The 12,023-nt window shown below is 51.0% G+C and overlaps 1 protein-coding gene across 2 annotated transcripts in view; it reads right to left on the reverse strand.

Annotated features, from left to right (window-relative positions):
- Positions 1-12,023, reverse strand: part of GPD2 (glycerol-3-phosphate dehydrogenase 2) — a 51,230-nt gene that overhangs the window by 31,509 nt on the left and 7,698 nt on the right. For both annotated transcript variants that reach the window (XM_077784861.1, XM_077784860.1), the window contains exons 2-5: positions 8,949-9,056; positions 3,821-3,989; positions 1,711-1,835; positions 347-444 (exon numbers count right to left, since the gene is read on the reverse strand). In XM_077784861.1, the coding sequence (XP_077640987.1) occupies positions 347-444; positions 1,711-1,835; positions 3,821-3,989; positions 8,949-9,050 (494 nt within the window). In that variant the 5' untranslated portion in view covers positions 9,051-9,056. The remainder of the gene's footprint in view (positions 1-346; positions 445-1,710; positions 1,836-3,820; positions 3,990-8,948; positions 9,057-12,023) is intronic.

The following is a 12,023-nucleotide window of genomic DNA, read 5'->3' on the forward strand; positions in this document are numbered from 1 at the left end:
ACTGAGTTCCTCAGAGGAGGAACCTGTTCTGTGCACACCAAGTGCCCTGTGCTCACAGGAACTGAGCAGCACCGTGCTGGAACACTGGGGGGACAGGGTGCACTGAAAGAACAGCAAATACATCCTGGGAATGAGAGCTCTTTGCAGCTGCCCCTGTTGGGGTGCTGGAAGGCACTGAAGGGCTGCACCCCAGCATGTGCCCCCAGAGCAGCGACTGCTGGCTGGGCACAGGAGACCTCTGTGCTTCTGCAGCCCAGCTGTTCCCCTGGGACAGCTCTCAGAAACCCAGGCCAGGGTTTGCTTGTGAGAAGCCAAGGTAAGGGAGAGAAGGCAGGGCAGAGCTTACTTGTAGATGGGCAGCATGATGGGCAGCGGGGCCGAGAGGTGGGGCGCACTCTGCAGCAGGTGGGCACGCTCCTCCAGAGCCTCCTTCACCATCCTGTACTGCAAAACAGCAGCCAAACACCAGCCACAGTCAGTGCCAAGCACCCACCCTCCTCCAGCTATCCCTCACCATCCTGTACTGCCAAACAGCAGCCAAACACCAGCCACAGTCAGTGCCAAGCACCCACCCTCCTCCAGCCCTCCCTCACCATCCTGTACTGTAAAACACCAGCCACAGTCAGTGCCAAGCACCCACCCTCCTCCAGAGCCTCCCTCACCATCCTGTACTGTCAACCACAAGGTCAGTGCCACAGCAGCCACCCTTGGCACCAGGGCAAACACTCAATAACAGACTTTATCCAAGAATCAACACCTGCCACCATTGTCACTAGGCTTTCACACTGCGATCTGATGAGAAACCCAAAGGGTAAGGGAAAGATCCCCAATAAAATAAAGTTGTGGTGGTTTAATCTTGGCGTCTTGGCAGCACAACTGCACAATTTTTCATTTGAACATAGAGCTCCTGCCCTAACGAGGAGCAGGAAGCACTTCAGGAGGGCCAGGACTCATCCCACAGCACAGCTCTGTGCCGATTCCCACAGCTCAACCCCTCTGAACTCCAAGCTGCAGATGCAGAAGGTCTCTTCTCCAAACCAACCAATGTCCATCAACGTGGGGGTGTTCTCTGCCAGAAAAGTGGGTTTCTCTATGTAGGTAATCCCAGGGTTTGGGTATTTCCCTCTGAAAAATCACCATTCCTGCAGCAGCATTCCAACCACTAAAACATACTTTGAGGGGCTCCAATGGAAAGACAATGTGATTCTTCAAAACAGGAATATCAGGCTTCCACCCACAAAAAAATGCACAAAAGCATTTATAAACTATCACTCATTTACCGTATTCTCTTTCCCCATGCCAAAATAAATCACTCATTTACCATCTTTTATTCCCTTATTCCAAAATAAGTCGCTCATTTGCAATATTCTTCCCCCATTCCAAATTAAATCACTCATTTACCATCTTTTCTCTCCCCATTCCAGAACAGAACAGCCGCTCACTCCCCCCAGTTCATGACATTACCAGTCACTTTTAATTTGATTTTATCTTAAGCTCTTTCTGTTCCGAGATCAGCCCTGTCTCTGCCTCCTCTCCCAAAACCCATGGCATGGCAATGGCACTGCCCCCAAAGCACAGGAAAGCTGCCAGAGAAAACACTTCCCATGCACAGTGGCTGTGGAACACAGCCCTGCAGTCCAGCACTGAAAAGCTCAAAGGACACTCAGGTCTAAGTGGGACAGTGAGGTCCCTACCAGCACAGAAAATTACCTGCTCGAAATCCAGCTTCATGATGGCCTTCTGCAGGTACCTCACTCCACCATGGATCAATTTAGTGCTCCTGCTGCTGGTCCCCGATGAGAAATCATCTCTTTCTAGAAGGGCTGTTTTTAGTCCTGTGTTACCAGAAAACCAAATTAACTTCTTAAATTACACAATTTGTATGTAATTCATTAAAGACACTTCTCTAGGGTAGAGACAATCAGAAGAAAAATTACTCTGTACATGGATAAATTTGTATTCAAAGTGTAGTGCACTGTCTATATTGTAATGAAAAATTTTAGCCTTCTTCCTGAGGGAAAAGTCAAAGCAGAACTTAAACAGCAGCACATTAAAAGCTGGGTATTTCACAGTGGAAAGGCATTACTGCACATTAGGGGCCACGCTCCCCAGGGAAATGACAGCTTGGATGCCTGGCAGGAACAGAGGGGCTCCTTGGACATTTTAACCCTTTGCAGCAGGGAGCTCTAAACCTCTCCACTAACCATTCGAGTGGCATTCCAGAGAGGGAGACAACTGGCAGCTCTGCTTACGTGGAGTTTGCCTCAGAGGTGCCCAAACCCAGGGCACAGCCACAGAGCACGCCTGGAATTCTGACATTCAGAGAACATCCTGATCAGCCTTAACCACTGAATCCCTCGGGCTGGAAAAGACCTCCAGGATCACCGAGTCCAGCCACGCTCCAGCCCCTCAATGTCCTTTGGTCACGAGGACCCAGAACTGGACACAGCACTCGAGGGGCCTCAGCAGTGCCAACACTGAGATTTGAGCATCTACCGGTCTCCCAAAACTTTTATGTCCTTAAAAAAATCTAATTATTACTGGTAACTTACAAAGATCAGAGCAATTTATTTTTGTCGAATGTGACTGAAGATTAATGGACACAATCAGAAATAATTTGGTGAAGATTTATCAAACACACGAAAAGCAAAATTTGTTGTTAAGCGAAGCAAACACGATAAAAGAGCAAGTTCCATGAATGAACAGCAACGAGACACAACTCATTAACCAAATGCCCGTGAATATTTCACACCTCAGAGACCTACTGATGTAACCAGCATATCCAAGAAAAGGATAAACAGAGATTAACTGTAATAATTTCTGTCTGCTTTACAACTGCATTTCCAACCAAAGCACAGCAGAGGCAGAAGTGAGAAGATGTTTGTCCCGAGTTATTAAATGTAACAACCAGGCTGGAGTTTGGACTTACCTCCGTATGGTCAGTCCCTACTGCTTTATCCATTTCATACTGCCTCCCCTGCTGGACCAGTGTTTCCAAGCTCCACCTGAAAGGCTCTCCTGAGCCTGGCTCTCCTGAGCCTGGCTCTCCTGGGTCAGTTTTGCCCCTGTGTCTGAGGTCCACGTCCAGGTTAAGGAGCTGGGAACTCCAGGGCTCTCTGCTCTGGCAGCTCCCCAGAGGTGGGGCAGCAGGAGCACAGATCTCTGTGACCTTGGCAGGCTCCTTTTGCTTCTGAGAGCAGAGGTTTCCCAGCCAGGACAGCCAGTCCTCTCGCTCTGAGCCCTTCAGGAAGCCAGCCTGAGAAGTTCGTTATAAGCCAGGCGAAACGCGGATGAAAAATTAAAACTCCACAATTCTAATATAGATTTGTAGGGACAGTCTGTTTTTATTACAGCCCTGGCGCACGTAGGGACTTCCTTTTAAAGGGCATGTGCACTCTTGAGAACTTCTGATCTTTTTTTACTACTTTTAACTAATTTTTATATGTATAGAGTTTTACAATAGGTTCATGTATATTCATTCTGTTGATTTCGCATTACACTTACAGTTAGTTATACTTGTATTTAGTTTTTTTTAGAAAGTATAGAAAGAACTCTCGGGTCACTCTGTGTTGTTTGTTTTAAGGTCTGAGGAGTCTTTCTCATCTTTTATTTTTTTTAGTGTGGAAATGTGTATTTTTTCTCTTTAGCTGGGGCAACTTTGCTAGTGCTGCAGTTACTAGACTAAACAGTGTATTTTACTCCTGTTAGTCAGCTCCACGTGGCACATTTACCTACATCTCAATGGATTTCCAGTCTGTGAATTCTCAGTGTCTCCCAGCCCAAGGAGGAGGTGCAGCTGCAGCTGCAGGCGCTCACCCACCTCTGGTGGCTGCATCCAGGGCGCAGCCGCAGCCCGTGGCTCCCCCGCCGATGACCAGCACGTCGAACTCCTCGCCGCTCTGCAGGGCCAGCAGCTGCTGCTCCCTCGTGGGGAGATGGTCCTTCCTCACTGGAGCAGCCTCTGCAGCCTGCACCTGCACCAGGGCACCCTGCAGAGGGGAACACAGCTCCTGAGAGCCGCCTTTGGTCTGCACACGCAGCCCCCAGCACAGCCTCCTGCAGCACCACAAAGGCAAACCCACTCATTCCAGCTGCTCCCCCACATTTAGCAATCATTTTGTGTTAAACACTGAGGAGCAAACACTTCTAAAGCCGTGAAGTGCTACTACACCTTTACTTCACCTTGCCCACCTCAGTATTCAGTACTCCACCTGTATTCATTACTTCTAGGAGCTCCCAAATGTTACAGGATGCTGTCATTATTTTAATAAACATTACAATGGAAGTATTTTAATTAGCAGACACATGGCTGAGCTCTGGACTCTGTACCAAAAACTTCACCACAGCAAAGGACACAGAGCTGAGTGTACATTTTACTTCTCATGCAGTGGCATTGATCCAAGCTCAAGTTTAATGAGGCTCAGGAGTGATGTGATTGTAAAGTGCAGTGCCCTGAAACACCAAAGAAACTCTAATTTCACCTCTTTCTTGAGAAACTTCCAAGCAATGCAGTTTATGTCCTACAGCACGCTAAAATACAACATTCAAGTGACAAAGCTCAACAAGGTGGCAGTTTCCAGACAAGGTCCCATTTTCCTGGAATGCCCTGGGAATCCCTTTGGGCTGATATTCCCAGAGCCAATGCTGCTGTCTGGGCAGTGACTGTGGAGACAAGGGCTGATGCTCAGTCACCTACCAGGGACCATGGCCTAAGTGGGAAGGGTTTCAGCAGTCTCTAAAGGCTCGCTGCTGTTAACATCAACTTAAGCTGAATTCTAAGCATTTCCAGACTTTCTTGAGAATTATAAACACTTTGAACACCAGCAAAACCTGTTTAACCCTAATTTATGACCTAATTTAGGCCCAATCTCCAGGCCAAATGGCAGACTTAACTATGCAGAATAGCTTCTGCCCAGATCTCCCAGACAGGAAAGAGCAGACTAATAAAAATTCAAGTGACAAACCACAGAAACTCCTTTCCAGCCAAGCACAAAAACCCTCAGTTCAGATTATATGGTGCATGCAGCCTAAATATTTTTGTTCAGAATTATTTGCTCATTCCTCAGCAGTATATGATTTAAATGCATTAGTTCTGTGTCCCCCTCTCTACCACAGAGCCAAAAAAAAAATCTAAAAACTAGTAGCCATGACTCAAGGAAGTGCATATTCCAAAGATAATTAATGGCCATGTTCACCCTGCAACCAGGGATGATACTGACTGTAATGCAAGGAGCTCATGAAAATCACTCAGGACAGCAGCAACCACTGTCACTGCTTGTGTGGTACAGTGAAATCCATGGGGAAATCGGGCTGGAGAGAGTCCTCCACTTCATCCTGAGGATCTAACGAGGAGCTCCTCCAGGCCTGGAGCCCTCTGCTCTGCAGCCAGCCTGGGAGAGCTGGGGGTGCCCACCTGGAGAAGGGAAGGATCCAGGCAGAGCTCAGAGCCCCGGGAATGTTCCCCTGGAGAAGGGAAGGATCCAGGCAGAGCTCAGAGCCCCGGGAATGTTCCCCTGGAGAAGGGAAGGATCCAGGCAGAGCTCAGAGCCCCGGGAATGTTCCTCTGGAGAAGGGAAGGATCCGGGCAGAGCTCAGAGCCCCGGGAATGTTTCCCTGGAGAAGGGAAGGATCCAGGCAGAGCTCAGAGCCCCGGGAATGTTCCCCTGGAGAAGGGAAGGATCCAGGCAGAGCTCAGAGCCCCGGGAATGTTCCCCTGGAGAAGGGAAGGATCCAGGCAGAGCTCAGAGCCCCTGGCAGGGTCTGAAGGGGTTCCAGGAGAGCTGGAGAGGGACTGGGGTCAAGAAAGAAAACACAAGGTTTATAACAAATCCCAGTTTTGCCCAAGCATGGTGTCCCAGCCCACGTGGGGCACTGGGAGCTGCAGGAGCGCTCCCCCAGCTGTGCCAGCTGTGCCAGCTGTGCCAGCCCAGCCCCAGCTGCAAACACAGCAAGCTCTGCCCATTACCCGGTGCCCACAGGCAGAGCAGCCCCAAACACGGCCTGCAGCTGCCAGGCACTCGGGGGCTGGGAGCAGAGGTGAGTCCTGAAGAGCCCACAGATCACCGGAGCAGGGACAAAGTCTGGGAGCTTCAAAGGAACCCAGCTGCCACCTCATTCTTCTGGCCATGGAATTCTGCCCGTCCCCATGTCCTGCTGCCTCCTGCCCTGCTCTCTCGCTGGCCCTGGCGGCTCTAGCACTGCTATAAAACTACAAAGTACAATTAAAACATGTAATAGAATCTCCCAGAAGGGTTTGGGTTGGAAGGGACCTTAAAGGCCACCCTGGCACTGCCAGACAGCAGTGGCAAGCAGGAAATTGGGAACACTAAAAACACCCTATCTTACCCAACACATGTTTTGGCTGATCAAGCTCAGCAACTTCAGCTTCCACCAGCTCCAGAGAAGGAAAATCCCCACATCCAAATTTACTTTGCACTACATTTCCTGAGAAATTTCCAAGCCTACTACTTAACTTCAGGAAAATAACAGAACACCAGAAAAGAGAAATTTGGAGTTCAAGAAATACTGGCATCAGGTGGGTTTGACTCCATGTCTAGGTTTGTTTTTAAACCCATTATTTACAACAAATGGCTCCTAGCAGAGCCCAGAGCAGAGTCCCCAGCATCCAGCCCCTGCTATAGCCAGAGTGTGGAGATTAGCCCTGGAATATAAGCAGAGTGATTAGTACCAGGAATTGATATAGATATGATGCATCTTGCTGTCAATTAAATGGGGGAGTGAAGAAAAGCTGCACACAGGGATTCCATCTGCAGTAACGTGATTAGTTTGGCAGTGAACAAGTGTGTTTACTGAAATAAGCAATTGCTGTTTATATCTACAATTTCTCAGGCAAGAGTTCCCTGAATGGTTTTGATTACACTCTTACTGAGAGGAATTTAGTTTGGCAGTTTGAATTTAATCATCAAGTTATAAAGTGATCTAGTAATCCATAATCCAATGCTCTTGTTAATTTGCTACTGTAAATCTCCAGGTAGGTTTGCAGAGTCAAATTCATCATCCTTATTCATTTAAACAAAAAAATACAGTAATCAGAACTCCCCAAAGCAGGCTCTGATACATTATCATATTATCACACTATTGGATTCACCTTGCTGAGCAATTTCTACTGACCAACAACGCACTCACACACCAGGAAGAGCAGGACTGGGAAAGGACAGCAGAATCCTACAACTCCAAACCAAAGCACTGCCTTTCCCCTTAGTGGTCCTGAGGGGAGAGGAGAAGGAAAAGCCAAAGTGGTCTCCAGGTCTGGCATACCCCAGAACACCCTGTCTCACACCAGCCTGCTGAGGCTGGTGCATGAAATACAGACCAAAATACCAAACCAGAATGCAGCAATGCAGCCAGGAGCTGGAGGATCTGGTACTGCCAGCTCTGTGTCCCCATCAGTGCTGGGAGTGCTGGTGAAACAGCCAGCAGGGCTCACTGTGCCACCTGGGCTCTGCAGGTGTCTTTGTTTGAGGCCAAACCACAGAATCCCAGAATGGTTTGGGTGAGAAGGGACATTAAAGCATCCAGTGCCACCCCTGCCATGGTAGGGACACCCCCACTGTCCCATGTGCCCCAAACCCTGTCCAACCTGGCCTTGGGCACTGCCAGGGATCCAGGGGCAGGGCTGGAATCAGCTTTAAGGCTCCTTCCAATCCCTACTGTGATGGGACTCAATAACTCAATTCCAGTTGCATAAATGTGACCCAAAATGTCCGCAGATGTGTGTGCACAGAAAAATTAGTTGGGATAAAAGCAAAAGTGGTTCTGTGATTTTGACACCATGATCACTCTCTGTAAAACATGGGGTTTAATCTGTTTCTGGAAGCTCATAGTGGCCATCCATTCCCAGAAAAGAGGAATTCCCTGAATTCTGGAGTACTGCAGACAAAATGCAACAGGTGAGCACGCCAGGTGACTTTTCTCTTCTAGCTTCTCTTATTTAGCAGTCCTAAAAGCTGCAGCTGCCATTTCGGACAGTAATGAAGCCAGGCTGTAAAACCCTGAGATAAAGACTCTAGAGAGAACATTACCAGCTTGGAGCAAGGCAGGCAGCCCGATGGGGAGCTGACTCGAAATGCTGGGGTTTATTTTCTGCAACAGTATCTGAAGCCATAAGAATCCTGCCTTATCTACTTCCCAGCTTGGCTCCCCAGAAATGACTCATCTCATTCCCAGCTGCTCCTCCTCCTCCTTCCCACAGGGATTTAAGGACCGTTGTGGATGTGGCACCTGGGGACATGGATCATGGTGGCCTTGGCAGAGCTGGGGGAATGGTTGGACTGGGAGTCTCATAGGAATTTACCACCCCAAACAAGTGCATGGTGCAATGACCAATTAGGGAGCTCAAGAGCACAGCCACTGCAGCCCTGCTGGGAAGAGCAGACACCCAGGGAAATGTGCTTTCTCCAGCAGCAAGATGCAGCACACAGACTGACATGGGATGTGCTGCTGCACTGTGACGGGGCTCCAGCACCACCCTGCCCTGCTGGGGCACTGACTCTGTCCATGGGCACAGCCCTGCAGGGATCCGGCTAGGGGCTGGGCTGTGCCCACCAGAGGCCACAGGAGCTGCCCCACGCCTGTCCTGGCACAGCTCCTGTCCCCAGCCCCAGGAACCCACCAGGAGCTGCCCCACGCCTGTCCTGGCACAGCTCCTGTCCCCAGCCCCAGGAACCCACCAGGAGCTGGCACCAGCGCTGTGCTGAGGATGGGCTGCTCAGAGGTAGTGCTGGTGCTTTCACTCCCAGCTCCTCAGCTTGAAAACACTCTGCAGGCAGCATTTTTACTTTAGTCAGGTCTTTCCACTCCTCCTGCAACTAAGTAAAGCCCCCAGTGGCAGCCAAAGGTCATTTTTTAAAACTATTTGTACAAGCCTGACATATGCTGTGACAGATTTTAAGTTTCCTATTTTATCAAAAATCATAATTAATACTTACGTGTTTGTTTCTATACTGAGAAAAATGAGAGAGGCCAAAAACTGTTGCTATGGCACCTCCTCCAATGAGAGCAGTTCCTTTCACTGCCTTCCGAAATGCCATTTTTTACTGGAAGAAAAGAAGATAAAAATTAATTGGCAGTTTTACCATGTCAGGATCTGGTACACATAGAGTAAACCATTTGAAGGAACTAATGACAATGTTGTGACAAGTTGAAATTTAGGGTAGCGATGTTTTAATTAGAGATTTTCACTGCAATATTAGTAACTTCTAAACAAAGTCTAGACAGAGCAAGCCAGAGTGCTCTGGTGTTTGCTGAGAAAGCTGAAGGATGAAAGAGCATTTAGATCAGAGTAGACACACACAGCTCACAATGACCCCGAGTATGTGACAGGTAGTGCCAGTCCCACGGAAAGGCAGACCAGGAACAGCCTGTCCCCATCCCCAGAGCACAGCAGAGCAGGTCAGCTGCACACAGGTCCTGCAGCTCCCTGCCCGCCCGTGCCCCTGGGCAGTCCCTGCCCCTGGCAGGCAGGAGCTGCCCCGGCCCAGCCCGTCCTACCGGGGCGCAGCAGCAGCACCTCGGCGAGACGCGGAGCACACCCAGGACAGCACGAGAGCGCTTCACCGCCCACCCCGGGGGCCTTGACAGCCCTATGTGGGTCAGGCAGAGTGTTAACGGGCCCGGTGTGCGGGCCTGAATGACAAATTTCCAGCGGACTGACCGGAATGCTAAGCAGGCCAGGCCGCTCGTCCTCCCGGCGCCGCGGGGACAGCACCCACCCCATCTGGGCACCCCGTCAGCGCCCGGGCCCCCACACGGGCACACCCGTCCTGGCCACACTCCCCTCAGGCCCCAGGCAGGGATCTGGCACCAGCAAGGCCCAAGGCAGGGGCAGAGCGTGTGTGCAGCCCTGTGCCAACGCCGCAGCACCAGCGATGCACGGCCAGCAGCCCCGGGCAGGAGCAGGGAGCTCCCAGGGCCAGGCTGGGCAGAACAGCCCTGGCAGCCTCCCCTGGCACCTGCCAGGACACCAACACACCAGGGATGGCAGGACAGAAACACACCAGGGATGGTAGGACACCAACACACCAGGAATGGCAGGACAGAAACACACACCAGGGCTGGCAGGACACCAACACACACCAGAGCTGGCAGGACAGAAACACACACCAGAGCTGGCAGGACAGAAACACACATCAGGGATGGCAGGACACAAACACACACCAGGGATGGCAGGATACAAACACACACCAGAGCTGGCAGGACAGAAACACACCAGGGATGGTAGGACACCAACACACCAGGGATGGCAGGACACCAACACACCAGGGCTGGCAGGATACAAACACACACCAGGGCTGGCAGGACACCAACACACACCAGAGCTGGCAGGACAGAAACACACATCAGGGATGGCAGGACAGAAACACACCGGGGATGGCAGGACAGAAACACACCAGGGATGGTAGGACACCAACACACCAGGGCTGGCAGGACACAAACACACACCAGGGATGGCAGGACAGAAACACACATCAGGGATGGCAGGACAGAAACACACCAGGGATGGTAGGACACCAACACACCAGGGCTGGCAGGATACAAACACACACCAGGGATGGCAGGACACCAACACACCAGGGATGGCAGGACACCAACACACACCAGGGCTGGCAGGACACAAACACACACCAGGGCACGTCACTGACCTACTCCTGTACCTGCACACACTGTACATGGAAACATGGTCCCAGGCTGGGATGCCTCAAAGGAAGTAATTCCTCCCTGGCAGGGTGGCCAGGCCCTGGCACAGGCTGCCCAGAGCTCCCTGGAGGTGCCCAAGGCCAGGCAGGACAGGGCTTGCAGCAGCCTGGCACAGGGGAACGTGACTCTGCCCAAGGAATGAGACAAATTCTGACGTCCCTCCCAATCCAAACCTTGGCCTCATTCCCTGAGCACCTTTCCTGCAGCACACTCAGCGTGGGGGAAATTCCCCACACAATTTCTGGTGCAGGCATTTGATGCAGAGTGGTTGTGTGTACAAACTGCGTAAGGGATCGTGTACAGAAGGCCAAGATTTGCAGCTTCCCACAAGTTTTTCTAAAGAGGGGCATTTATGCTCTTCGATACTCCCACCATGACTGCCTTTCTTATATCACATTTTCCATTTACTTCTTACTATGGTCGCAAAAAAAAAGATCAGATTCATCTTTCCTTTGTGCTGTGACAGGAAGGAGTGAAAGGGAAAGGTGACAGGCAAACCCCAGCAAAGAAAGCTCCAGGGAGGGAAGGAACTGTGGAGCCAGCCTCAAACACCACAGCACCTCTGTGAAAACAGAGAGAAAGACCATGGACAGTCAGAAAGTTGTATCACAAGGTGGAATCCAGGAGAGTACAGGAGCTGGAAGAGCAGCTGGAACATCCAGGAGAGCTCAGAACTGGAGGAGCAGATGGAACATCCAGGAGAGCTCAGGAACATCCAGGAGAGCTCAGAGCAGCTGGAACATCCAGGAGAGCTCAGGAACATCCAGGAGAGCTCAGAACTGGAAGAGCAGCTGGAATACCCAGGAGAGCTCAGAGCAGCTGGAACATTGCTGTGGCCATCCCCACTGAAGGAGCTCAGGTGGCATCACCCCTGCCCACCTGCAGCCACGCCACACAGACAGTGACAGGAGCACTGCTCAGCCCACCCATGCTGCAGACACACAGCTCTGCCCAGGCCTCCAGGAGGCAGGAATGACAGCTCTGCTCCCCAAGGAAGGCTGCTGGCAGGACTGGAGTAGTTCCACACCCCTCATGCAGCAGCAAAGGAGTCCTGTGAGAGCCTGAAACCTTCCAAGTGCCTGTGCCAGAACACAACATTCCAGGGAGCTGAGAAGGAACAAATCAGCATCTCACACGTCTGCAGAGGTGCTGCCTTGCAGGAAGACAAAGGGAAGCGTGCCCTTTCCATGCTCTATGAGCTCAGGAGGAAGGCTGATGGCTGAAGCACAGTCCCTGCTCAGAACCAGGGTTCCTGCAAGCACAGACAACACTCAGCCCTGCTTCTTGTCTCCTGGCTTGGACCTCTC

Source organism: Lonchura striata, chromosome 8 (assembly GCF_046129695.1).
Source record: "Lonchura striata isolate bLonStr1 chromosome 8, bLonStr1.mat, whole genome shotgun sequence".
NCBI classification, from domain to species: Eukaryota; Metazoa; Chordata; class Aves; order Passeriformes; family Estrildidae; genus Lonchura; species Lonchura striata.